The 26448-nt window shown below is 43.8% G+C and overlaps 3 protein-coding genes and 1 long non-coding RNA gene across 8 annotated transcripts; 1 reads left to right on the top strand and 3 right to left on the bottom strand.

Moving 5' to 3' along the window:
- Nucleotides 1–430: 430 nt before the first annotated feature.
- pgp (phosphoglycolate phosphatase) lies at nucleotides 431–2401 on the bottom strand. Its single transcript, XM_058061499.2, has 2 exons — nucleotides 1528–2401; nucleotides 431–1379 (listed from the first exon to the last, which is right to left on the bottom strand). The coding sequence occupies exons 1-2, from the start codon at nucleotides 2120–2122 to the stop codon at nucleotides 1054–1056; spliced, it is 921 nt and encodes a 306-aa protein (XP_057917482.1). The 5' UTR covers nucleotides 2123–2401; the 3' UTR covers nucleotides 431–1053.
- A 347-nt stretch (nucleotides 2402–2748) lies between these two features.
- Nucleotides 2749–5461, bottom strand: zdhhc4 (zDHHC palmitoyltransferase 4). The gene is made up of 6 exons (XM_078789032.1): nucleotides 4794–5461; nucleotides 4622–4695; nucleotides 4185–4363; nucleotides 3980–4105; nucleotides 3348–3592; nucleotides 2749–3260 (listed from the first exon to the last, which is right to left on the bottom strand). Exons 1-6 carry the CDS (start codon nucleotides 4914–4916, stop codon nucleotides 2961–2963), a joined length of 1047 nt encoding a protein of 348 aa, XP_078645158.1. The 5' UTR covers nucleotides 4917–5461; the 3' UTR covers nucleotides 2749–2960.
- Nucleotides 5462–7636: 2175 nt separating this feature from the next.
- Nucleotides 7637–26370, top strand: grid2ipb (glutamate receptor, ionotropic, delta 2 (Grid2) interacting protein, b). 5 transcript variants are annotated; one of them, XM_078789027.1, is made up of 24 exons: nucleotides 7637–7890; nucleotides 7952–8281; nucleotides 8346–8500; nucleotides 12670–12951; nucleotides 14290–14375; nucleotides 15802–15871; nucleotides 16640–16792; nucleotides 16879–17034; nucleotides 17799–17950; nucleotides 18104–18238; nucleotides 18478–18563; nucleotides 18717–18867; nucleotides 19490–19782; nucleotides 20800–21540; nucleotides 21657–21806; nucleotides 22043–22130; nucleotides 22856–22933; nucleotides 23390–23586; nucleotides 23683–23838; nucleotides 23948–24034; nucleotides 24112–24241; nucleotides 24323–24441; nucleotides 24618–24782; nucleotides 25138–26370. In XM_078789027.1, the coding sequence occupies exons 1-24, from the start codon at nucleotides 7645–7647 to the stop codon at nucleotides 25207–25209; spliced, it is 4278 nt and encodes a 1425-aa protein (XP_078645153.1). In that variant the 5' UTR covers nucleotides 7637–7644; the 3' UTR covers nucleotides 25210–26370. The 5 variants fall into 5 exon arrangements, with proteins under 5 accessions (XP_078645153.1, XP_078645150.1, XP_057917132.2 ...); XM_078789024.1 differs by lacking the exons at nucleotides 7637–7890; nucleotides 7952–8281; nucleotides 8346–8500 and adding exons at nucleotides 10096–10224; nucleotides 19969–20010; XM_058061149.2 differs by lacking the exons at nucleotides 7637–7890; nucleotides 7952–8281; nucleotides 8346–8500 and adding exons at nucleotides 10096–10224; nucleotides 19969–20010 and having other exon boundaries at nucleotides 22844–22933.
- On the bottom strand, nucleotides 23139–25320 carry LOC144898117 (uncharacterized). Its single transcript, XR_013627008.1, has 4 exons — nucleotides 25125–25320; nucleotides 24616–24870; nucleotides 24302–24450; nucleotides 23139–23739 (listed from the first exon to the last, which is right to left on the bottom strand). It is a non-coding gene; the product is annotated as an uncharacterized LOC144898117 (long non-coding RNA).
- Nucleotides 26371–26448: the final 78 nt, after the last annotated feature.

The following is a 26448-nucleotide window of genomic DNA, read 5'->3' as shown; positions in this document are numbered from 1 at the left end:
GTTTCTTTTATTTACAAGCAGTGTGAAAGGTAAGCTTTACTTTGTTAGTGGCTTTTTCCTACAGAACGGTAGGAAAAATCAAAAAGTGTGAAAGGGGCTTCTTTAAACACAGGAACCAGCTTGCCTCGGATACTACTGTGGAAATTCACTCTTAATGACAAAATACAGACAAATAAGGAAGTCGGCTTAGTTTTGGTGCAGGTTGCATTCTACCAGTTTCCTTCATGCGTTTCCCCTCTTTTTTTTTTGGGACTCCACACACACTTGGCAGCCGACCCCAGCCGAGACAATAGACAAAGGCATAAAAGCAACCTCGGCATGGAAGACATCTCTCAGCAGGAAAGCGGTCATATGAAACACTCGAGTGCTGCTGCTGCTTCCGCCGCATGAAAGCAGAAGGTGACTTTACCAACACAGAACCAGCAGGGGGGAAAGAGAGAAGACTATTTTAATAACCGTTAGGTGGACATACACAAACATAACACTCTGTGTTAAACCAAAGGAGACTTTCAAAAACATATTGACTACATCATTGTCCTGTTTGAAAGGGATGTAAACTCCACGAGACCACATTGATGCTGGCTTCTTTTATTGGCTTGTACTTTTAGTTGCTTGAGTGGGTGGATGACATCACATGGGGGCAAGTACACTACACATATACAACTATGTTATCATACTGTGTGGTAATCGTCTGGCCTGTTGACTTTTTCACAATACTAGGAGTTACTTTTTAAAAAAAAGCATATATGTAAAGTTGTCATGTAACAATAAATTTTATTGCAGCAAAAACTAATTTAGATATTAAGCAAAAAATATCACCATAAAATTACTGGATTTTTTTTGCTTAAGTAATTTTAAATAATATAATCATTGATATTATATTAAAAACAATGAATTGTTTTTTTCTTGCTTTTCAGTGTAAAATTGGGGTTTATGTCCTCCATCAGACCACAACACCACAGTGGTGTCTTTGTTGTAGACATAATAAATCAGTAATATGGAAGACTATGATCGGGCGAGCCAACCTCCTGTACCGCATGAGTCTTGACAGTCTCATCCTTGCAGGGCCGGAAGAAGGTCAGCGATGCTCTCCACGTAATAATCAGGCACCATCCTCTGCCTTTCGGCACAGCCGCTCCGTTGATTGGCTTCCGCCTCATCCACCGTGCTGACCCCGGTGAGGGTGAGGAGGGTCTTCAGGCCGCAGTTGGAGCCCAACATGATGTCCGTGTCCAGGCGATCGCCCACCATCAAGCAGCGGCTGGGGTCTACGCCAAATTGCGAGGCCACGCAGTCGAACATGAAGCGGTTGGGTTTGCCCACCGTTGCGGCTTGGCGCTGGGCTGCGGTCTCAACAGCCTGCAGGAGACAGCCGGTACCTGGGGAAGGAAGACAAAAAATTGGGTCAATTGTCTTCAATAATCTTCGAGTCTCTGACCAGCAGAATCAACTACATGCAGGCTGACCTCCATATTGGAATACAAAAGCAGAAAAATCAATTCAATGTCAAATGGAATTTTACCCTACCTGGGACAGCAGTGCCCCCCTCCAGAGGCAGCCTGGTGTCCCTGTTGGTTCCCACAAACAAACAGTCCGACCTGATGATGTACTGCAACGCCCTGTTCAGCTTCATGTAGCTGAAATGTTCATCAAACCCGACCAGCACCGCCTTCACCTCCGGATCCAGGGGTACGTTAGCCCAGTCGGTCTGCTTCCCGAAGATGTGGTCTGGTCCCAGCCCGGTCTGCTGGATCCCTACGGCCTCCAGCTCCTGCTTCATGGCGTCGCTGCCCATGAGGTACACTTTACCCTGAAGATTGCACGCCGTCTTCAGGTACATGGCGGCGCAGTACGCCGTCCCAAACACTTCCTCTTCGGCCACGTCGAAGCCCAGCGTGGACATTTTATCCACGTACATCTTCCTCGTCTTGGTGCTATTGTTGGTGACGAAAAACACTTTCTTGCCATGTTTCTTGAGTAGTTTTATAACCTGAGGGGCGCCGGGGACGGCTTGGTCCCCTCTCCATATGACGCCGTCACAGTCGAACAGGACGCTGTCCACCGAGTCAAGCAGTTGTTGGACCAGCTGTCCGCCCAGGCGTGTGCACTTTGACCCGGACATGAGGCGGCAAGTTGAGCTTAAGTGTCAAAAATAAACACGCTATTTATTTGTGGTCACGTAATTCTCCGCAAGTTGCTTTTCCCTACGAGGAAAATCTGCCAAGCGTCAGAGACTTGCTTTGAAGTTATGACTCTAAAACTAAGTTAAAACATTCCTATAAATAAAAAAAATGTCAATAACAGTTAAACATTTAACTGCTTCAACTGTTAAATACCTGACCTTCTAGTTGACGCTGTGTCGACAGTCACTTCCGCACCGGTTTAAGGAGGCAGCGCCGCTAGAGGAAGTCCCGCCCACTTTTAAAGTGACAGTTCCACTTCCGTCACAATAGATGGTCAGTAAGTGGACGCACAAATATTTAATGTTAGAAATCTAAGTCAATTGGATCTTTTCTGCAAGGCATCAAAGCTAAAACCGTTAACACCCAATTCCTAAGGATCCGAGATGAAAATATTTGCATAATATCTGGGAATTGCGGTGGTATGATGTAATGTTTTATCGATCTTTTTCCATTTTTCATTCTGTATTTTAAGTTCTGTAAAGAATGTGGTCAGATTTAAAACTCGAGTAGCAAAGTACACTATGTGTACACAGTACATGTACCGCAACACATCAATGTATAACACAATAAAGAGGAATATAACTACTAACACGAGCCATTTAATGGTTTAAAAAAGACTGTTTTACATAGAAATACCCCACCCAAATGAGAGAACCTGACCTGAAAAGTAAACAGTAAATGCCCTGACTACGTTCAGCAGTACTTCCTATTTGCAATAGGAATTAACGTTTATTATCTCAGCAGCAGTCATTAACTGGGGGTGCAACCTGACATCTACTAAGTGTCCTTTTTCCGAACAGGTTGGCGAGGAAAAAAAATCTCCCCCAAATTTCGGAGTACTCCTCTGCTGTAGTAGAATCTGCTAGAGTGGGATGGCGGTGTGCTGCAGAGGGGGTCGGCTGTCATAGTCGGGTGGCAGTGCTGACAAGCGTAACCTCGAGTTTTGTACCACTCGTTGGAGGTCTGATTGACGAGAGCCAAGAAAAAATGGAACAGGGCATAACCAGCTAGCAGGAAGAAGACAAAGACGAGGAAGCCCAGCATGAAGACGATTCGGGGGAAGGTCAGGAACAGATGCTTTAAAAGAGGAGAAACATGATGCCTTTGATTATATATACTTTTATCGAGTGCAATGCAGTACAAGAGCGTAGTCTTGACTCTTACCTGGACAACAAACAGAGGCCCGGCAGGCTGCGTCTGGCCGTACTCGTCTATGTAACTGGCCCCCAGAAGTCCTGTACGCAACACGGCATGAAGCAACATGTCAGCCGTGAGCAGGGCAATGTCGCCCGCCATGGCGCAAAGACTGAACAGGTAGAGCAGGAAGTAACGCGTGTTCTGGGAACCGATGCAGTTGTTCACCCAGATGCAGTGATGGTCGAAACGCTGAACACACCTGTCGCACACCCCTGGAACACAAAGTGTGTTTACAGTAAACACCTAGTACCATATGTGTGTTGTGACAAATGGAAAACATTCCCAGCTGTACGGATGCTAGCTCTGCTCTGTAAGCGCTGTGTGCTGTCAAGGAATGACATCTAGTGGCATCACCTGTTATTGCTTTTTGAAAAGAAAAAAGGGAGGTGACATTCGAGGTGCCATGTATATCTGACTGCTGTCTCTATGCCACTTTTGTCTTGTTGCAATGCAAGAGTCACTAAATATGGCCGATATGTGCAAACAATCATAAATGATAAGTTCCTTTTGTAAAGGTAAAGAAAGTCAAATACGTACAGCGATAAAGCAGCGAGGGAGAGAATAGCTGGAACAAGGAGACTTTCAGACAAAGGACTTACTACAGTGCTTAGAGCGCGCAGGTTTGATAATCTGGCAGGTTGGACAAGAGATGCCCGGGTGAAACAGCCTCTTGTCATATGGATACATGTGCAATTGGCTGGGCACATTTTTCTTTGTCAGAGTGCCTGTCAGAATAAAAGACAGCACGTAAAAACAAATACAACACCCGGCATATGTGATCAATTCCAGCTAACACAGACTAACCTGGATCTTTCTTGATGCAAAGGTAGAAGAAGAAAGTCTTTATAGCGAGCAGGATGTAAGGCACAGACAGGCTGGTCAGAGTGGTGTCCAGCTCTCTGCAGAAACCAAAAATCTCATAGGTGAACTCTCCATATACAGCAGCCTCCAGCAGGATGTGCAGATAGATGAACATGTTGTTCCTGCAATCATAAGACAAGGACAATTTAGAAAGATGCAGAACAGCCATAATGGAAGAACATTAAACCTCCACTTTATCCAGTCTGGCAAGGGAGCACTAGCTCGTGGTCACCACTAGAGGGCGGTGTCGATGTGTTTTGTGTTGTGTTCTATTTGAATGATGCCTCACAGAGTGCTTATTCCTCCAGCAAATACTGTATTACCTCTGTAAATGCATATTTATAGTATTAGATATTAAATAAATACTACAGAAAATATACCTTTGATGAAACAATCTATGGAGAGACCATTGAGAAAACCGCTGGAGCCACTTTGGGGTAACTGGTGCAATCACCTGTGAAGGAAAAGAATGCATCACAAAGGAAATGTTTATTGATAATATACGAATTATCCGGTTTATGTAACTATCACCATAGGCTCCACATTTCTTACCTTTGCTATGCAGTTAAAGAGGACATTAAAGGGATTTTCCTGATGGCCGGAGTATCTGCAAACTAGGATCATGCACATCAGCACCACCGCAACGTAGATGGCAAACAGAGTGAGGAAATTCATGTCTCAGAGCAAGACTTCCAGAAAAAAAACAAATGTGGCGTGGAAAAATTGCTGTCTTTGATCCAACATGGAGCACAGATAAGTAATAAAAAACTAAATACAGTCCGTCACATGGAAATAAAAAGCGAGACAAGTTGAGGCTCGAAAGCATGCGTGGTATCCCTACTCTGTGTACTTACATACCTCATATGTTAGTTTATCCTGTAAAACCACACATAGCTATTTAAAAGTTGGCCTCAAGTTAACGTATCCTTTATGGTCTTGTGTCCAGCGAAGTGTTTATCCGTTTCACTTTTACTCTACGCTACGACTTCCTGTAAACAATGCTACTTCCTTAGCATCTGCGTGGCTAACTCCGAAAGGCTAACGACTGAGTTTTGCAGTTTCTTATTTATGAGTGGAAATACTAAAAGCTTGTCTGTTTGAAAACATTAAGTTGACAGTAGTTACATTTGTTGTTAAATTACGTATTCAAATAAAACAATAACGTTTGCTTTTATTGGTAACTTGCGAACGAATTATACTCTTCTTCGTCTGTGCTGGTGAAGGTACAGCCCAGCATCTGCTGGTTATTTATTGCCACCTACTGGTATTTACTGGTAACACCTTTGGATGCACTTTAATATTACAAACAGTATAAATAAGTACGTTTTTAAAGAAACTATAAGTATTATTTAAAGAAAAACCATGACATAATTTATGCAGAACTAATTAATTGTGTATAATTTATTATACAATTATTTATTATTATTATTTGTATTATGTAATTAATGTTTTATTCATCACACTCACTCTCTACAATACAATGGTCAGTCAATTTTTTTTAGCATTACACATTATTTATTTTTGCTTTATACTTTTTTTTTTTTAGAAAATGATAATCTGCTGAATGTTGAACACAGGAAGTGAAAAGCTACCAGCTTTGCTCGGAAAGGGCAAGATTATGTAATTAACACCTGTTTCTTCCTACTCCTTTTCAGACATGCTGAACTGTGCATGCAAATTAACAAATAAACACAAACACACCCGTTGTGTGCGCCTCCTCTATGCACGGAACCTTGTTTGAAACCAATAACGATGACAGAGAAGGCCTGTTTTTATGTCTCTGTGACTGACATCCACTGACAAACACAGCAAGGCATTATGAGACACCTGCTGGATCTGGTTGCTGACTGGGCCGCGGTGCTCATATTACAGGTGGCGTTGATGAAAAGAAGAGCGCTAACCAGAAGCTATGGATGCTGTTTAAAATAAAAGGTATGGGATGCATGCTTTTGTATATTGTTGAAAGGCGTGTAGGCTGCTTGCTAATAAATTCACCGGTGCTAATGAGACATTTTGAAAATATCTGACCATAAAAACCTGGATTATTGGGGCATATCCTGACATGGTCGCATATTCAAACCAGCATCTGTGTGTGTGCTGATAATGCATATATGAGTGTACTGCATTCACCAATCATGTTGGTTAAAAGGCCAAGAAAAATGCCTTTTGACGCACCGCCTCCACTTTAGTGAGTTGGGTACATATACTGATCTACAAGTGGAGGTCGGGCTTCTGTTTAAATCCCTAATCCACCTAATCTTCAGATTTTAGTCTTCCACGGTCCCTGCTGCTTCTCAATGGACCAAGCATTTAAAGTGTGAACCCGCCTACGGTGCACACGGACTAACAGAATCCCAGGCTGACGTTCCAATTAGCGCTCATCATCAGGCTTCCTTGCTTCAGCGCCGCCGAGTGATTCTGGGCCAGGAGCAGTCCCTCGGAGAGCCACCTAGCCAAGAGGAGAAGAGGCAGAAAAAGACACATGGGTGTATTTATAGAAAAATGAGGCCTCACAATACTCCTTTTGGAGAGTGAATTATTAAGGAACTGAGGTGCGTGGGTGCACGCGTCCCAGTTTTCTGATTAACACTGTGCAAGCAGCCGGGCCCTGGGATGAATCAGGGATGAGACGGCGGACCGAGTCCTTGACAAACTCGCAGCGAGACTGGGCTTGCTTTTCATGCACACTCAGCCGTCACTCATTTGAACCTGGTGCGATTTTGGGTCACAGGGTTCTCGGGGTGGATATTTTTATTATTATTTCTTTTTTTTTTTTGACCCAAGAAATCTCCTAGAAGGCTTCCTACAATTTGACACAGAAGATGAAGAAGTTCCTGCAAAACAAAAAAGGCAGATACTCATTTTGCCAAACCAAACGGGGCTCTCGGTGTCCACCGAAAGATTTCTGTAAGTCTCTTATTTGCTTTGGAGAATGTGCAGCATGGAAATAGCATTTTTATGGTTTCTATTTCATCCTCAAGCTTATATTTCACCCGTAAGTCTCTTCATGTGTGCCTAGTCCTTGGATTCGCTCTGAGAGAAACATTTGCAACGGGAACTTGTCTCTCAGGGTAATTAAGGTCACCATCTCTGTGATGCCTCAGTTCAACTGGCTGCTATGCAGTTTATGAATCAGGTCAGGGACCACGGGTGTATGTCGTGGTTTCGGGTAGCGAGCTCTGCAGTTGTGCTCTCTAGTACAAGTAGTACTAGATAGTACTAAGCAGCAAAGACAAGAAGGGTCGTCCTTCTTATGGATTATTTGATGGGAGGCTTTTGAATGCATCATTGACTTTGGCTACATGACTTATTTTGCATCTTTTTCCAGTGCATTTATAACAGATTACGAGAGATCTGTAGTAATTCCTTTAACAGCCGCCCCCCCCTCGTTCCAGTCTTCAGCATGCCCACGTCCAACCATGGCTGGCCTGAGGAGTTTGGCTTCCAGCTTGGCGGGAATGGACCAACCTACATCCTGTCTGTGGAGGAAGGAAGCAGTGCCCACCTAGCTGGGCTGCAGGCTGGAGACCAGGTGCTGGAAATTGAGGGTCACAATGTATCAACATTGGGTCCGCAAGCCGTGATTGCCATCGCCCAGACTCAGAAGAACATTCCCCCCAGTATTGGAGTCGTGTCCCGCATACAGCAGGTCAGTACTTCATATTTTTGTTTTTTACTTTGTTGTTTTATTCTGTATTGCTGGTTTACAGATGGACATCATTCCGGGTCCAGATGGTCGATTCGGGTTCACTATCGTGGGAGACTGCCCCTTGCTGGTGGAGGACTGCTCGCCGTGCTCCCCGGCAGGTCGTGCGGGTTTGCGGGCAGGCGACTGCGTCATGGAGGTCAACGGTATCCCAGTCAGGCAGCACGAGACGGCTGCGGCGCTCATCAAGTCATCCCAGGGGAGGACGCTGCGTTTGGGCGTGCTGTGCCTCGGCACCAGGAAGAAACACAGCATCAGCCTGGAGGACAGTCAGCTCGGAGGGGAAGGTGCAAAACTGGACCGCAAATACAAGGCTCTGGAATTCAACAGGAAGGTAGGGGAATGATCACCGGAATGCCACCTCTCTTGGACCCACACCAATGTTCTACCATCATCAGGTTGAGCAGATTTTGAGCAATGAGCCCGAAGTGAAGGAGAGACTCTTCAGCGTGTTGAAGCAGTACGCAGCTGAGAAGAAAGTGGATTGGTTGGCCTCCGTGTTGCCTGAAATCCTCATCAGCGATGACCATCGACAGCTCATCTCCAGCATCAGGTGAGAGGTTTCTACTCATCATGGTTCAACTAAAATATACTGTGTGTTGCTGCAATCTACATTTTTTTTACATTTTGGCCACTAGGTGTCAGTAACGACACAAAACATTAGCTTAACTGCATGTTGTCAGCCATGATAGAGTGAAAAGAAGTTCTCCTCCTATTTTGTGTGGAAGTGGTAAGCTTTTGGCTTCCTTATTTTGTGTTTCTTTAACACTCCGCTTGAAACACTGTAACTTAAGTTAAAGTTACAAGTTAGAGGCTAACTAGTTAGCTTGCTAGCATGCTTTGATTAAAGCCGTGGCCATCTCTTGTGTCCCTGCAGTGATCATGTAGCCTGCGCATTAGCAATGTGGTGTAAACAAAGAATAATACGAGTGTAAAGCTGACTATAGGGGTGTTATTTCATGGCTACAGGGCTCTAATCATGGTAAAAAGTAGCTGTTAAATACAGAAAATGCTTACTTAAATTAACAATTCCCCCTGGCCTCCTAATATGCATTGTGCACCCTGTACTGGTGAGGTGTTCAAGCGCACTGCGTATTACTGAGTACTTTATAATTTATAATTTCCTTATAAAATATGGGTTTGTATTGTTTTTATAGGAAAAATTGATTCAGTTTTCATACAATTTGGTTTTCATCTGACGTTTTGGAATGGCTTCATGATGAAAAGTGTTGTTCCACTTTAAAGTATGAGGTATTAGACTACTTGTCTTTGTCACCTATAATTTAAAGCTTACATATCTAATTATACAGTATGTGTATTGACATAAGTATTGACTACCACTGGATTGGTTTCAGCATCTTTAAACAACAAAACATAAATGCAGTTTTTTATGTTTCATTTTAAAAATCGGCTTTGGGCTTGACCAGCTGTTATGCAGCTACAAAATCAGGCACAGCTGACAGACTTGGAATCCTTCGTCTGGAGACGCTCCAGCCCCAAAATGTGCAGTTTCTCGATGGAAATAATGTTTCTGCTCTCCAGCAACAGATGCTGGTTTCTTGCCAAGCTTTTGCAAGGTTGTGTGCTCTTTGACTTCTCATTGGCCCCTCATGGATGTGACAGACAGTATGTTCATCCAGTTACTGCAATCTGTATTTTTTTGGTTTTTAGATTTGTTAAGCAGTCCATCTGGCGTTTGAGCTTATTCCTAAATTTGGAACAACTCGAAATCAAGAACCTCAAAAGAAGAATAAATAGCATTTTTCCTCTACATCCCCAGGCAGTTTGTCCACAGATAACACAAGTAAAGCCAATAAAAGCTGCCAATTATTCCCTTACTACTACTACTCCCACTATTCACAGACTGTAAGAAGGCTTTCCAGAATGATGAGAAGTGGCGGTTTTATTTTTATATCCACTATGTAGTGTGTTTCTACCTTAAATGCGCCCATGAATAATTCAACCACATGTCCAACAAGAAACCTTCATTAGCGATAATGAGGCGTATTTGCGCAAGCACCATGGAATTATTAATGCCATCCCTCTGCTTTGCTTCACCCAGGTGGTATTTGTCTTGTATGCTGTTGTGTTTTTCTCTTGTTCTCCTGCCTCCCTCGCTATCGCTGTCTCTGTGGTCCATCTCCGACTGACACTGATATCGTTTATCGCCTTCAGAGGCACTGGGATTTTGCAGGAGGTGTGTCTCATACTGTGTTGCCTACCTGGTGGTTTTAGTGTGTAAGCATGGCTGAGAAGTAAAATGATGAATTGCCTGGGGTGAGTATATTTATTTGTCGGAATGCATTATGTCTTTATCTTTGATACAGTTGGGATTGTTGTCAAAGGCATTTGTGCATGTTATTTATGCATTTCTCATTTATCCGCACACATGGTGGATGCTGCCTGTGTAAAGCTGCATGCTGTATATTTGATGTTAGAGCCCATTGTTTTGTTATAAGGTTCTAATCATTGAAACCAACAGGAACTCTAAAATACAAAGATGTATCTGTACTGGCTCGTGTGTGGCAGTAGCCTTGGTAGTGGTGGCGGTGTGTGTGTCAGCTATGAAGGAACAAAATGGGCATATTTTATTTATTAACTGCCAAACTGAAAAGTCTAAATCCCCCTTCAGGAGATAGCTCGCAGCTCTAGTGTGCGCTGTGCCTTCTCAATAGCGCTGTTAATGATAGTGTTTAGTCAGCGGCTGCAGACACAGCTCATATGCAACAATGCAATGCAGCTCAGGGCTTGTTTGAAATTAGTGGCCATGATTTAACACCCTCATTTGGCTCAACAAAACTCTGGATGAGGGATTTTCAGACACAAATTATCAGAGCACATTAAATATTAGTTGATGTATTGGTGAGCCATAGAATAACTAGCAACTCCAAATTGTCCATATGTGAGTGTGAATGGTTGTTTGTCTATATGTGCCCTGTGATTGGCTGGCCACCAGTCCAGGGTGTACCCCGCCTCTCGCCCGAAGACAGCTGGCATAGGCTCCTAGTGAGGACAAGCGACAGAAAAAAAGGATGGATGGATTTAAAAATCAACTGTATTAACCATTCACTTTCAGAACCTTGGACAGTGTTACTCCTCAATGCCAAAAACATGAATGTGCTTTGGAAAGGTGTACAACCGCCAAATTAGAGGTTTCACTTGCCAGCATTTGAGCCACATCTGTACACTTGAATTGAAACGAGGGCTCTTCTTTGTAGTTTTGTGCTTGTCATTCTTCCCTTTGGAGGACTACATCCCATCCTCCCTGCTTGCTTCCTCCTCTGCAAGCCTCTATCGGATAATTATAGATTCTCTGTTCCTTATAAACGAGGTCAAATCAAGACACTCATTTAGTTTCCAAGAGTTGAGGCTTAGCAGGAAACTTTTTTTTTTGTGATGAGGTGGCTGTTTCAGTAGTGTCACTCACTTTACTTCTGGATGTACTTGTGAAAATAAAATGCTGATGACCGCACGCTTGCCCAATTAGACGAATGTATACTGTATTAGTTTAGATGACACTAAGCAGAGAACCGCAGAGCGTAAACAGCAAATAGCTGTGTGGGTGTTGACACCTACATGACTGCACAACATTTATTTCAATCCCATGGCTCTGTTTATTGTCGCCACTCGTCTCAGCACACACACACACACACACAATTTGCAGAGACGGTAAGAACAAGCTAAGAATACGTGACCTACATCTTTACCTTATCACATTTACCTCAGATATTCACCATCACCGCCAACCCTTTTTAATGACTAGACGACACAACAACAGACACACTCGTCCCTCATTCATCGCCGTTAATTGGTTCCACACCCGACTGTGAAACAGTAAGTGTATCTAAGTTGGATTCAATATTAGTAAATGGAATATATTCCTAGTTATCCATCCATTCTCTATACCGCTTATCCTCACAAGGGTTATGGACATGCTGGAGCCTATCCCAGCTGTCTTCGGTCACACCCTGGACTGGTGGCCAGCCAATCACAGGGCACGTATAGACAAACAATTATTCACATATATACTATTATACTCTAATTTCTGTGTTTGACCAGTTCAATGCTGCCTCTGCTTTGTTTGTGTGTGGTGATTCACAACTTATCCCTCCGACATCAACAAGATGATTCAGCATTGAGATGCTGTTGGAGTGAACAGACAACAACCGTCACCGTTTCTATTGTCTCCTGTGATTCACTTTGGAAGAACAGCCAGTTCTATTCCATTACCTGATAGAAACAAAAGGCAAAATAGTGGGCGCTGAATTGCTTCATTAAAATGGTAAAACCAACAAGGCCTTGGGTCAACAAGACGATGACGACTTCCTGCGTTGCGCTCACACCGTGGTGACGAATGGACGGAAGTGTGGGAGATGCTGTAGATGGAGAGAGAGAGGGAAAAAAGAGGGAGGTACAGTAGCAAAGGAGGAATCCCATCCTCATCACTCCCACATCTTTTTCTTTTGCTGTAGTCAAGCTCTGCTTCCTCACTGCTGCAGTATTTTTCACCTTGACTTCTTCAACTCGCTTTATCTGAGTTCTTACAGAGGAGGAGATTATCAACCTGTCTGTCAAATGCCTTTTACCTGGAAGCTCGTTGATTTGTATTGGATGTGAAGAAGCACTATTGTTCATACATGGATCAAGTTGGATCTGTGATATAGAGCTCTCGTGGACTAATATTACCTTCCTGTTCCATTCACATGCTGCCATGTTGGCCAGAATCTTCATTCCCAAAAAACACCGGCAGCGCTTTGATGAGTCCGTCTCCCAGAACGTGATCAACAGGCTGTGCCGCAGCAAGAGCATCAGCGAGCCGCAAGGCAGACTCCGTCGTAGCCGGAGCGAGGATCACTCGGACCGCCACCACGGGAGCAAACGGGCGAGCTCGGTGCCCCGAGATGGAGGCGAACCCGGGGAAAGGGGTGAGGCGGAGAGAGAGAGGGGTCACAGAAAATCTGTCTCTGGGATACCCACGCATCCCCCCATTGGACCCAATCAACGGTGAGAATGCAACTTCCTTAATTCTGATTTGAAAATGCGGATATAGGATCCAAAACATTCACTGTAACCAACAGACAAACACTTTAAGCTATGGGATGTAAAGGCCCACTTTCAACACGACTATATGTTACTCATGCTATACACTCGGGATGTTATTATTGTTATTATTTGACACCACCGAGGTGAGAACAGTAACCTCGCTGTTGAAAACCAACAAGTAAACAACACAATTCCTCACAATATTTAGCCCACAACATTATGCAAATATTACATTTCATTGCTTCCTTTAACACTATCGCTACTCATGTAATATATGTTATTATACAGTATTATCATATACAATTCTATTGAACATATATCCATTTTCTATGCAACTTATCTTCACTAGGGTCGCAGGGATAAGCTGGAGCCTATCCCAGCTGACTTTGGACAAGAGTTGGGGTACACCCTGGACTGGTCGCCAGTCAATCACATATTGTATATTCACTGGCGCGAATATCAAGGATCTACAGAACATAGCTTGTACTAATGAAACAATATTCACACTAAAAGTAGCCTTATGACGTCTCCCATTTCTACACTCCAAAGTATTGTAGGGTGCATTTATATTGAATAAAACACATTTAATTGTAGCATCTATTATATATTTCAAGTGTTCATAATGTATTCTCGTAATGTATTCTCAGACTACTTTTGTGTTGGGTACATGTGATGGGGGTGTTTGTGCCACCCGTGTGGGAGATAACATCTTGGGTCCATGAATAGGGTGTCTTCTCCTCTCAATAGTATTGTGTAATTGCCTTCCCTGTTCCTTTGTATCTACTGTATACGTACATCATATTACGGAACAGTGGAGTGAAGCTGTATTGATGTGTGACTATGGTCTGTCATTTATCCAGCTTTCTTTCCACATCACATTGTACTTTTCTAAACCCATTGTCTGCTCTTCCCTTGTGTTACGTAATATTTTGGGGCGTACGGTGGCTGGCTGTCCGGCCTTCAGCTGAGCTGTATGAGGCAGTGCATTGGTTGTTCACGTTTACGGTGCACACCCGTCGCGCACCACCCACCCATCTGTAACGACTTATGTAACAGCTGGCAAACTGCAAAGAAATATGTTGTGTATTCTTTTTTAGGCCTCTCACCCCTGTTTACATATCAAGGAAGCTTGCCTGAAGTCGTTTCCATGGCAACCTGCCTGTGCATATACGATAAATGTATTTATCCCCTTGGGTTTTCCTACACTGGGGTGAACGGTGAAACCGCGCGTGTATTTATTAAAAGAAGTAGACTGTCACATGACCAGATGATGAATGTTCAGTGTTTTATCTTCCTCAGGCTCATACGTGTCTACAGGGGAAAGAAAACCTTCGGCTTCACGCTGCGAGGTCACGCTCCAGTCTGCATCGACTCCGTCATTCCAGGTGTGTTTCTATCTTAAATCCATTCCCACTTTGAGTGGCGTGTGTGTACGGCTTGTCCAGGGAGGCGGAGGGAGTGTGCCGTGTTGCCAGTTTGTCGGAGCTTGAGGGGGGGGGGTGGTGTTGTTGTTGTTTGAAGATAAATGCAGCAGTAAGTGCATTTGGACTATGATAAGATATCATTGCCCATCATTGGGTACTCTGAACTGCCACAACTGAACAAACAACAGTCAGGAGCCTTCACCCAACCCAAAGGCGTAAGGAAGTGACCCTCTCAACAACTCCCAGAATCTCTCTTCTCTCGTATCGTAGCTTATATTACACTTAGCTCCCTTTTTATCGGCATTGAGTGACACTGTTTCGCTGTAAACTGCTGCTTCTATTTCTTTACTACCTCCATTAAGCCTCATGAAAAGCAGTAGAAAACCGTGGCTACAATTTCTGTCTGGACACGTGAGAGTATGCGCGCATCACGATGACAGCACAAGCTCCCACCCACCACCATCTCCCACCATCATGTGCTGAGGAGCGCGTTGACTCAGTGGACCTTATGGAGGTTGGTATGGAGATGGTGGGGGTGGCTGGCGTGACTCGTTGTGATCACAGATTCCTGCGCCGAGGGCCAGAAGATGGTCCTGATGACATCTACTAAAGGTGTGACAAAGTGTACTGGCAGCTGAGGAGGCGAGGGCTAAATCACAGGAGTTTCCACTCATTGTTTAGCTGTGACAGCGGTGTTGGCTTATGTAACAAGGTGCCACACGGACATCAGCTTGTTTGTTGCTGGTCTTTGTAATATACAAACAATCTCATGTACTCAGCATCTTTCTTTGATTTGCACGTCTGCTCTATGCATCTTATAGAGCCTGTTCACTTGAAAATGTAGTCTTATTCTGCTTTAATGGTCTGCTCCAATGGTCTTTCTGCTGTTCTTTATGGGAGGTGGTACCGTTAAAGGGAAACTTTCTTAATACAAATCCACAGCACAATCATGCATGTAGACCAGCCAGTGCAGCTTGCCAGCTCAGGTAGTGTGCCAACTCCAAAACAGCTTGAGTAAAATGGCAACCGTTTATTATCTTATACAGTTTATCAACTCCTATAAAGTTGGGTTCAGCAGCTATCCGCACAACACCGAGCACACTTCTGAGCACTTGGGAGGGTGACCAACCACAGTGCAGTGGGCGTGCCTGGAGGCGGGCCGTGGGTGGAATAAATTTAAACAGACCGTTTTCATGGGAAGCACAAAATCCCAAGAAATACAGCTGGAATATTTGCAGATTCTGGAAGATCCAGAAAGCTTTCTGTGCTGGTTATCACATGTAGCTAAGAGTCCACAACTCAATACAAAGGGCCAAAAAAGTTTGCATATTAGGTCCCCTTTAAACCCCCCCGTGTCTAATTTGCTGCCATTATTTCTCCCTCTCAGATAGTCCTGCTGAAGAATGTGGACTCAAACCAGGCGACCGCATCCTCTTCCTCAATGGACTGGACATGAGGTTGACTTTTTGTTTCTCATGGATGTTACTAGCAGCTTTATATTGATAAATTCCATGTATTGTCATGTATTGCCAGATTCTCGTTCAAGTCCCACTGTACTGGAAAATCCATCACTTTTATTTGCTACTGTCATAGTCGTCTCATTATTATCTCACTGCTGCTGCATTGAGGCAGAATATGCTGTCAGACAGCTATAAATCAAAGCCTCGCAATACAGTATTGTGACTGCAGAAAACTTATGAGCACATCTATTTCCTATATTTTGAGCTAGAGGAGAGGAACTCGGTGTTCTAAGATCTCACAGATGAAAATGGCTGTTTATATAAGCATAACTTTTCTAGTGGGAGGCGGCTGTAGTTCTTGTGTGGACTTCACAACTTCTCCACCTTATAGATGGCAGAGAGCATACTGTAAGTGGGCGTTAGAATGAAGAATTTTATTGGGCACCTGCACTATGTGATGAGGTCCAATACAAAAGATGTGTAAGAAATTCAGCATTTCTGATGATATTTTGTGATGGTAGTTTAACAATACTTTGAATTGAGCTGCACATGTCCACGTCATAAAATGGCATATTGTGGTGGGCACGGTAAATTCAGGATGTCATTACTCAATATAACAATATGACTCACGGTGTCAGCTGACAAAGAACACTAAAGTCATCACACAGCAAGTTAACACTAAAGAGGTGTACCTAACACCACTGTGTTTTGATTAAATGTTATTAAAAACAAAATTAAAATGCTTTCTCTCTCCTCCCCGAGTAGGAACTGTTCCCATGAGAAAGTGGTCTCCATGCTGCAAGGCAGTGGTGCCATGCCAACTCTGGTTGTGGAGGACGGTCCATCCGATTACTCCTCGGACCCGACAGACCCAGAGGAAACTCCCAGTGTTTCTCCCAACACACTACCACGCTCTAGGTGAGTGCCTAAAAAAATGCAGGAAGAGCTTTTCCAGCACATAAAATACTGAAACTTCTAAAACTTTGTGGAAATGTGTTCCTCAGATCTCCAGTCCTCAGCTCCCTTCAGTGGGTAGCAGAGATCCTTCCACCGAGCATCAAAGTCCACGGGCGGACGTTCAGCCAGCAGCTGGAACACTTACTAACCATCCAGGAGAGGTACACAGTCTGCAAGGCCCTGGAGACCTTCTTCCAACACAGGTGTGTATAACAGAGGCACCAAGACCTAACATTCTCCAAAAATGCTAACTTCATTTAATGTTAAGCAGCCAGATGGGAGTTCTAAAAATGATGTTATCCATCTGGCATATGTTAACGAGCTCAGAAAGGAGAGTCGCTGTTGCCTGGGAAACGTCACAGGACATGAGGCTGAGGATGTGTCAGGCAGGAGAAGTGGACCAAAGGATGAGGCAAAGAGGCAGTTCATTTACATGCTTGCCATTAAATATTACAAATATTTGTTATAGAAGAGCTTGGGAATCCATGAAGATACACATTTTTTTCCGATGTTAATAGAATTAATTAAATGTGTTACATGTGAATTGCTGCCAAAGTTGATTGAAACTTTTGGAAGGCAGTAGCTTAATTAACAAACAAAAATTTGTCAATTTTAATTTTCTATAAATAATTGTACAATTTGGGACGGACAGTAGAAATCCAGTTTAAATGTCAGAAGAAAGTTATGTACCAACTAACAAACAAAAACCATGCCATGCTATTAAAATGTGATCGGTAAAACATATCAAGTTTCTTTTTTGGGACCAAAACATGGCAAGAAAAGAGGAGATTTGGTTCAACTGAAAATTGCACAGCTAAAAAACCCTCAAGGGCATAAAGAGACTGTCATCCTCCCACTATTTGATCAAAGTTCCTTCCTCATCCTCTGCGACACAATACGCATACCGTGCATCTTGAATCAACAGCACGGTTACATAAAAAGATGTATTTGTTTGTGTCTTTTGCAGGAATGTGGACACTCTTATCGTGGATGTGTTCCCGGTGTTGGACACACCAGCCAAGCAGCTGATCTGGCAGTTCATTTACCAGCTGCTGACCTACGATGAGCAGGAACGCTGCCAGAACAAACTGTCCCGTTTCCTGGGTTTCAAAAGCAGCGGTGAGCACCAGCGTGCGGCCTTTGTTTGCATTTGAAAACATACATCATCATACATCATCATGTGTATTTTGGCACTATAACGTCAATAGAGTGCTATAGTACTTTGCATAAACTACAGGAAGCTGATGTGTTTGTAAATCGTATGTTTTGCAGCAGTCTTAGAGCCTGATGGACCGGAGCAGCACCGGCGAAGCAGCTCCATGCGAGTATCTGGGACGTCATACCGTGGCGGCTGCATGCGCGAAAGGAGTTCTGATGACTGCATCATCGGCACTCACCTCGGAATGGGTATGCCTTGCTCCCCAAGGGACAACATTGGGGGCAATGACAGCATCCCTTATTACATAGCATATAATATTGCAATGAAGTGAATTATTTTAGTCCATATCATCTTCACAGCAGGGGGTCATTACTGTCTGCGCTGCTTTTAAGCAACCTCCATGCCATACTGCGCTGCTTCATTCTCTCCCCTCATAGCTGGGGGAGGATGCAAGGAGGGGCTATCCTCATGCTTTATTGTGCTTCAGGAATTCATGTGGATGAATGTGCAAGCCAGGAGGAGAGGCAGTCAGGAGACGGAACCTCCTTCCCCGAGTCTCCTGATCTAAGTCATGTAGGTATAATGCCCAGCATTGGCATTCAGAGCGCTTGCTGCATTTGTGGTCTTATGACTCATTTGAAGGTCTGCCCCCTAAATACTAACATTTATCTGACAGACCTTCAAAGTGCCGCTGTCTTTTTGTGCTAATCATGCCTCCATTCATAGATGTCAGGTGTGTACACCGAGCTGGAGAACGTGTATGCAGGGAAGAGTGTGTCTCCGCTGCATGGGGGCTCCCCGGCAGAGCCCGAGGGGCCCGGACAGACTGAGGCCTATGGCCGCTCTCTCTCCCCCCTCACACTCCCCCCTCTCACAGGTACTCCACAGACACACGCAAACAACACTTGCTCTCCGAACGTGAATCTCAAGGGCTTTGTGCTGTGCCTGTATGGCCATAACCAATATGCCATTGTTACATCATCAATAAAAACAACACACTTGTGACCATCATGAGTCATTTCAACAACAGCACATACACTTATGTGAAAAATTAGGTTAAACCATTGTGTAACCCATCTATTCCTGATCCGCTGTATACAAAAGTGTGGTAATTTTTCAAAAAAATGTGGTCTACCAAACAGCCACTGTTACTATACGGTGTTTAGCCAAATCCCCACCCAATTTGGCACACACCTTTCAGGGACTGACAAGCATGTGTATGGAAATTTTGAGCAACATTGGCTAAAAAAAGATAGCCATCATCTAGCAAAACGTCTTTGCATTGGCACAGGTTGGGCAACTAATCATTAGACGTGGTCTAATGATTATACAACTTTGAGGGTAAGTGTATTTTCACATGTGTATCTTCCAAATATTTTTGAGTGCAATCTACGGGACCACCACAATTAAGAGTCTGTAAGTTCAATAACTGTATTATAAAGTGCAGTGATCATGATATGCATGCTCCATTGCTGCAGCTTCACTGTCCTTATTTGCAGGTAACCGTAAATCAGGCCTGTCCCTCACCTGGAAGGAACCCCTCCCCACCCAGGTGTACGGGATCCACCATCAAAGCAGCGTGGACTCCAACCCTTACGTCAGCCTGGAGAGCCCCCCTGCCTCCCCCCATCACAGCCCCAGCACGTTGAACCGCAGAAGGAAGCTGTTCACCTTCTCCCGTCCACCTCGCAGCCGGGACACGGACAAGTTCCTGGACGCCCTCAGCGAGCAGCTGGGTCACCGGGTCACTATCGTGGATGACTATGTGGCGGGCGAGAACGACTATGAAGAGGTGAGGAGGAGCATTATCGACTCTGTACACAAAATACATGGTAAATGTAGTTTTAATATTACTAGCCTATACTGTGAATGTACATTTGGTATCATTTTTTTCTAATTTCTTCCATTGTAATGTTGCTTGTTGACATTGGAGGCTCCCTAATGTACGCTACAATGAACACTTGTGTTACATGAACAGATATATCAAGGTGCGTGTCGTGGTTTCAGAAGAAGTGTGCCTGTAAGTAAAATATGACTAAAGTATACTCGATAGTGTCTAATTACAGTATACAGTAGATCCCCTCTATTCTCGGGGTTTAAGTCCAAGACCCCTGACGGATGGTGAAAAAAAGTGAATAATGGTCTTGTCCATGTAAAGCCCTGAAAATTCCCTGAACTCTGTATTATGCCGCTCTCGGTTATTAAATGTATTTTATATTCAGTTTCACACATTAAAAAACAATTACAGACATACAGTAGACAGTATTGCACAACATGAGAAAGCGTCTTGAGAAAGCATCTTCCTGCTGGAAAATGTTAAGTGAATGGACTCATAACTCCCACTGCTGGATACATATAGCTGCAGCACCCTTTTACCCCTGCATGTAGCGCCATCAAACCAATTTCTATTTAAGTTCCGGGGATCTACTGTCTACTGACCGGAAATCCACGGTTAAAACAGGCTTTTAGTAAGTTGCAGGTTTCAGTTGTTTTTTTTCCTGTATTTTTCATTATTCTTCTTTTGCTTGGTAAGTTGATAGGTTGAGGGGGTACTGATTATGTATGAGTTGCATGTGTTTTAAGCCCAAATATGTTGATTTTCATACTATTTCATAGTATATTTGTACTGATGGCGTTTTTGTCTTATACGTATGTATTGCATAGATATAGGCATAAGGTTGGTACAAATACATTCAACATAAGAGCCATACTCAAAATTTGCATCTTCGAAAAAGCTTATTTTTGATTGGCAGTGTCAGAATCAGAAAGATTGTTAATCGAAGAACTAAATGAGTGTTTCCTCCCTCAGATGAGCTATCCAGAGGATCAGGACGTGGGCTTCATGCGTCGACAGCTCAGTAGTGGCAGCAGCGAGGACCACAGTAGCAGCGACGAGGTTTCTTCTCCCTGCTATTCTTCAGGTTCCGAGCATATACCGCCTCCTCCCACCGAGAGCCCCCCACCTCCCCCGCCCTTCCAGGCCTTGATACCGCCTCCAGTTCAGTTCACGGACCCCAGGCCACCAGTCCGCTTCTCACCGGAGCACATTCCCCGCAGCCGGATGCCCTTCCAGCCCCACCACCCGATCATCCCTCCTCCTCCGCCTCCTTTGAGGAGCCTCCTGTCCAACCGCTCTCCTGTCCACAAGGTGCTGTCCACCAGGGAAGAGGCAAATGACCAGCGCTTCCAAACGCCGGGTGCTCGCCTTGCACGCGGTCACACCACCTTCACAGCCACCACCATCTTGCGCTCGTCCCGCCCTAGCTACCTTCCACGGCAGTTAAGCCAGCCCCAGCCCATCCTCCGGCCGTCCCCTCAGCCATCCCCACAGATGCTGCGGCCAAGCCAGCTCGTCCTGCACAGGCATCATCAGCTCCACCACCAGCACAGTTACCAAGGCACGTTGCCGCCTTCCCTCGAAGATCACAACCCAACCCGATGTGAGAAACAAGGCAGTCCTACATCGACAATGCGCTCCAAGGCTTCTACCACTCACTCTGCACTGCCTAGCAACACTAAATCCCTCTGTCAGGAGGAAGAATCACACCAGGTAACGCCAGCAATGTTGTAATTATAATGTATTTATCACTTTCTCATGTACTACAAAATCATGATTAAAGTTGTTGTATTACAGCATAACAAACAACTTCATTTAATTTATCCCAGGCACCCCCGCCTCCTCCTACACCTATGCCCCCACCCTGTGACCCGCCTCCCTTGCCTCCGCCGGGTAACGCCTCCGACGCCAACCACATGAGCGTGAAGAGGCTGCGCTGGGAGCAGGTGGAGAACTCCGAGGGCACCATTTGGGGTCAGGTGGGCATCCTGGAGGCCAACACTCACACATGCAGTTTATTTTCTAGTGAGTGTAGAGATGTTCTATTTGTCCAACCCACCTACGTGAATTGTGTTGGTGAGTCACCGAAGCTCAAGAACCGCCGTGTTTATGTAGATCTTATCAGCTCATACCCCCCCAAGTTCAAACAGTTTGATCGTGCTGAACAACACTATTAGACACACAAGAGAGTACAAAGTGTCCTTTTCTTACTCAGCTCGGAGAGGATTCCGACTATGACAAGCTCACTGATATGGTGAAGTATCTGGATCTTGATCTGCATTTCGGTACTCAACGCAGATCCAGTAAGTTGTTGTGTTTTTTTCTTGTTGTTCATCATGTGTCGTGACACTTTTACCACCTCATACTGTTTGTACAAATTAGTTGGTATGTGTACTTAGACTTTAAGGTGTGTCTACTGTAAACTTTCTCCAGCAAGGGCCACATTGAGATTTTGTAAAGTAACACATGTAGATACGCTAGAAGTTATATATTTGAAGAAAAAACTGCATCCCAGCTTTGTGGTAAAAGTGAAAAAGTGCATTATTGGGTCTTTGCTTTCTTTCTCCATTCATGCTTTGTCACCTACAACACAAAGCTAAGATGTCCATGTTTTGTTTTATCTTGGTCTCCTCAGACCACAGCACATGGTTCCAGTTTCATTTTTTGCTGGAAAAAGTTTGGGCACCCTGCCCTCCTACCGTCATACATTTAACATTTAAATTTGAGTGACTTTATTTGTTTAATGACATGCCTTGTTTTGCTTGTACTTTTACAGTCATGGACATTCACCTTCTCTCCAAATCCATTCTCCATCAGGCACCATATCCCCCCACCCAGTATCCACCAATAGCACAGTTCTGTCACAAGGAAGACAAATCTTATTTATCGATAGTGGTCTTAAGAGACTCACATGACAGAACTGTGTTATTATACCCATCATACTGAAATATGTGTGTCTAATATCAATTACTGGTGCCTGGAGAACCCATCCTCACACTGTTGTTAAAATTACCAGTGTCTCCTCTAGAGCCAACCTTGCTGTCCGAGAACTTTAAAAAGAAAGACGTCGTGGAGATTCTGTCTCACAAAAAAGCCTACAATGCATGTGAGTACCGAGGAAACATCTACACAATCCAGTGAGATGTATTCATGAAAAATATGTTTATTGTGGCTTGTAGTGGTGCACTGCATCACACTGAGAGCCGTTTCTAATATTTTGGTCCTTCATTTAGCTGCAGATAGAGAGACAGATGTACAGGATGTTGCTATGGAGACTGAGCAGGAGCCTCAGTTGTTTCCGCACTTGTGACTTCTTTTTTTTTTTTTACAGATGCGTAGTATTTCATAAGTATAAGTGCTGGTGGCGCTATGGTAGATTATACTGTATTAGTATTTGAATTGTCTTTATTGCTACTGTTCTTATGAAGTGAGTCTGTTGGATTGTTGCCATGGTGACAGCGGGAATCTTGCCTCGAGGCTTGGCTCAGTTGCCCGAGGCTTCCACCATTAACAGGCCTGAATTCTTACATTTCCGCCCCCTGCTCCCCCTCCCCTCCCTCAGCCATCCTTATCGCCCATCTGAAGCTCTCCCCTGCCGAGCTTCGCCAGGTCCTGATGGACATGAGCACGGACAGACTGGAGCCGGCCCACATCAAGCAACTGCTGCTCTACGCCCCCGACGAGGATGAGGTCAAAAAGTACGAGCAGTTTGAGCAAGATCCAGCCAAACTGAGCGAACCCGACCAGTTCAGTTTTCAGGTGATAAGACAGACAGTGCTGAAGGAGCAAACAGTGCACACAGGAACTTCAGTGTATTATAAAATGGAGGCATACTTACAAGTTGCTGTGGTGCAGATGCTCATGGTGCCTGAGTACAAGACCCGTCTACGGAGCCTCCACTTTAAGACCACCCTGCAGGAGAGAACAGAGGAGATGAAGGTGGCTTTTGATTACATCTACAAGGCCTCAGTAGAGCTGAAAACCAGCAAGAAACTGGCTAAAATCCTTGAGGTAAAAGCACTCTGTAGTTTTACAGACTACTGTAAGTTATATCCAAGTTTACTTTCTACAGTATTTGAGAGGCGCTGTACTTTGACATTTGCTGCTATTTCTGACACAGTTTGTTCTGGCAATGGGCAACTACCTAAACAACGGTCAACCCAAGAGCCACAGGACCACCAGTTTTAAGATCAACTTCCTCACTGAGGTAGCAGCCAGACTCAGGTGTGTTTCCCCCTCTCTAGATTGATTAATTAAGTCTAATCATTTCATTGTGTCTGCCAGCTCAGCACAACCAAAACGGTGGACGGGAAATCCACTTTTCTCCACATTCTGGCTAAGTCTCTGTGCCAACATTTCCCAGAGCTGCTCAACTTTTCCAGAGACCTCACCACAGTTCCTTTGGCAGCCAAGGGTACGAGATGGGAAAGGATCAGCCCAGTCACATTATAGGCATCATGGTGTGAATACATACTTGTGTTTCCGATGCATGCAGTGAACCAGAGGGTGGTGACCACAGAGCTGAGTGACCTTCACGGCACCATCCAGGACATTAGAGCAGCATGCCTGAAGATCCCCCTCACATCTGAGGACCACTTTGCTTCGGTCATGAGCGTAGGTTGACTACAATATAAAAGGATACTTTATTATTTACAGTTTAATTTGGATCACCTTTCTTGCTAAAATAGTGAAATAGTAAAAGTGAAAACTGTAATTTATTCAATACAAATGTATTATTATATTAAATAACAAAAACATACTACTGTAATAATACTTTTGTTGTCTTACAGAGCTTTCTGGAGAACAGCCACCCTGCCATCCAGTCTCTGGAGTCCCTACAGAGCCGAGCAATGGAGGAGTTCTCCAAAGTGGCCTCCTTCTTTGGAGAAGACAGCAAGTCCACCAGCACCGAATCCTTTTTTGGCATTTTTGCAGAGTTCATTAACAAATTTGAGGTGAGCTGATGAATCAGAACAGTTGAATGTAGGCGACTTCCTGATGACAAGACGGTAGTTGCTCATTCTGTCAAGTACCATGCGTGGTCTGAAGAAAAAAGAAAAGAAAGTTAAAAGATGTATATAAATAATATGCCTTTTCACCTATATCACAAAGCTGCGATGCTGTTTTTTTTGATAAATGAATGAATGAATATACATTATATAAATTCTTAGCATATCTGCATGTGTTGATTTGCAAAATATCAAAGCAGCCCTTGCATCCTTTCATTTTTCAACATCTGCTAATTTTAGCACCCAATATGGTATTTCAGAAAATGTCTTCTATCATTTGAACGTTACTTTGTTGTTGCAGAGAGCTCTCGGTGAGACCCAGACTCCAGAAAACCCAAGAAGCCCGAGGCTGTCCTCCCCCCTGGCCTGGTAGACTCAAGTTCAGGTCTGAGCTCCACAACCAAAGTGCCAAAAGCATACATATAGTAGATGGTGGCAGACTCTCCATGAAAGGGCACTTCATCGCCAGCAAAAAGGGGAACTATACCACCTTTGTAGGTTACGTTCGCCCCCTGGTGGAACAAAGCTATTATTTCAGGTGCTTGGTGGTACTGGTAGACATCAGATAATCTGTTAAAGTACGATAATATACATTAAACCTAGGTATCTATCTATGAGATATTTATTAAAAGTTTATATTTTACGTCATATTATGTTTGACGACGATTCGTGGCTCAACATTTTGAAAAAGGAAACTGAAGTTAGGAGTGTAGCTTAGCTTAGTTTAGTTTAATGACGTAGTCCGCCAATCTGAAACAATAAAAGTGTCCCTTAAACAGTTTTATTTATTTTTTTAACCTCCCATATGAGAAAATTACGAAAGCATTTGATTTTTGTAGTTAGTGCTTACAGCTTCACCTGAACAAGGTTAACTGTTTCGCCTCAAGCTAGTTTCAGTTAACCAATATATATTAGCATGATATATTATATTTATATATTTATTTTCATTCCTTTCTGGCGTGGGAGAAAAATGTCATCCACTTCATTTGTGCCATTTTGGGCACACGTCAGATGACTCACTATGGTATTACAAAAGAACAGTCAAGCCAGACGGATCAATTCTCTTTTTATGAATACAAGGGAACAGTCCTGCTCATATTAGTGTAGTGGGTGTTTACGGAAAGAAAGTGTGAATAACGAAAATATCCATTGTAAATACCTTTTCTGGTCTATTCTGGTTGCCACGGTGACCTCGCGACTCCTCCACAGTGTGCCAGTAGCTGTGGTGTTCTGTATGTTGTACTACTCTGTAAATGCACATTTTTGGGCTATGCACTTGTAAATTCCCTCTGTATACTGTGTTTCTTATCCTTGTTGCACAGCTTTCAAAGTCGTAAAACGCAGAAACAGAAGTGCTGCTAAGTGTCGTAAACGTGTTTCTGTTCTTAATCAGTTGCATGTTGGTGCAAGTTACATTTTAAATAATGTGCAGCTGGTAGCAACCACCGTCTTTTCCTTCTTTTAAACTGTTTTGTATGTTTGTTTAAATTACTTTATGTGATTCATGTTTAACCTATAAAAACGATGCTCTACTGATGAGTCGTTTTTTTCGAACCACCCTCACGTAGAATTTCAATGTTTATTCATATGTCGACCGATTACTTTGGTCTGT

The sequence above is a fragment of the Doryrhamphus excisus genome, linkage group LG2 (assembly GCF_037039965.1).
Source record: "Doryrhamphus excisus strain RoL-2023G ecotype Guam linkage group LG2, RoL_Dexc_Guam_v1.1, whole genome shotgun sequence".
Taxonomy (NCBI): domain Eukaryota; kingdom Metazoa; phylum Chordata; class Actinopteri; order Syngnathiformes; family Syngnathidae; genus Doryrhamphus; species Doryrhamphus excisus.
This window is presented reverse-complemented; position numbering and strand designations above follow the sequence as displayed.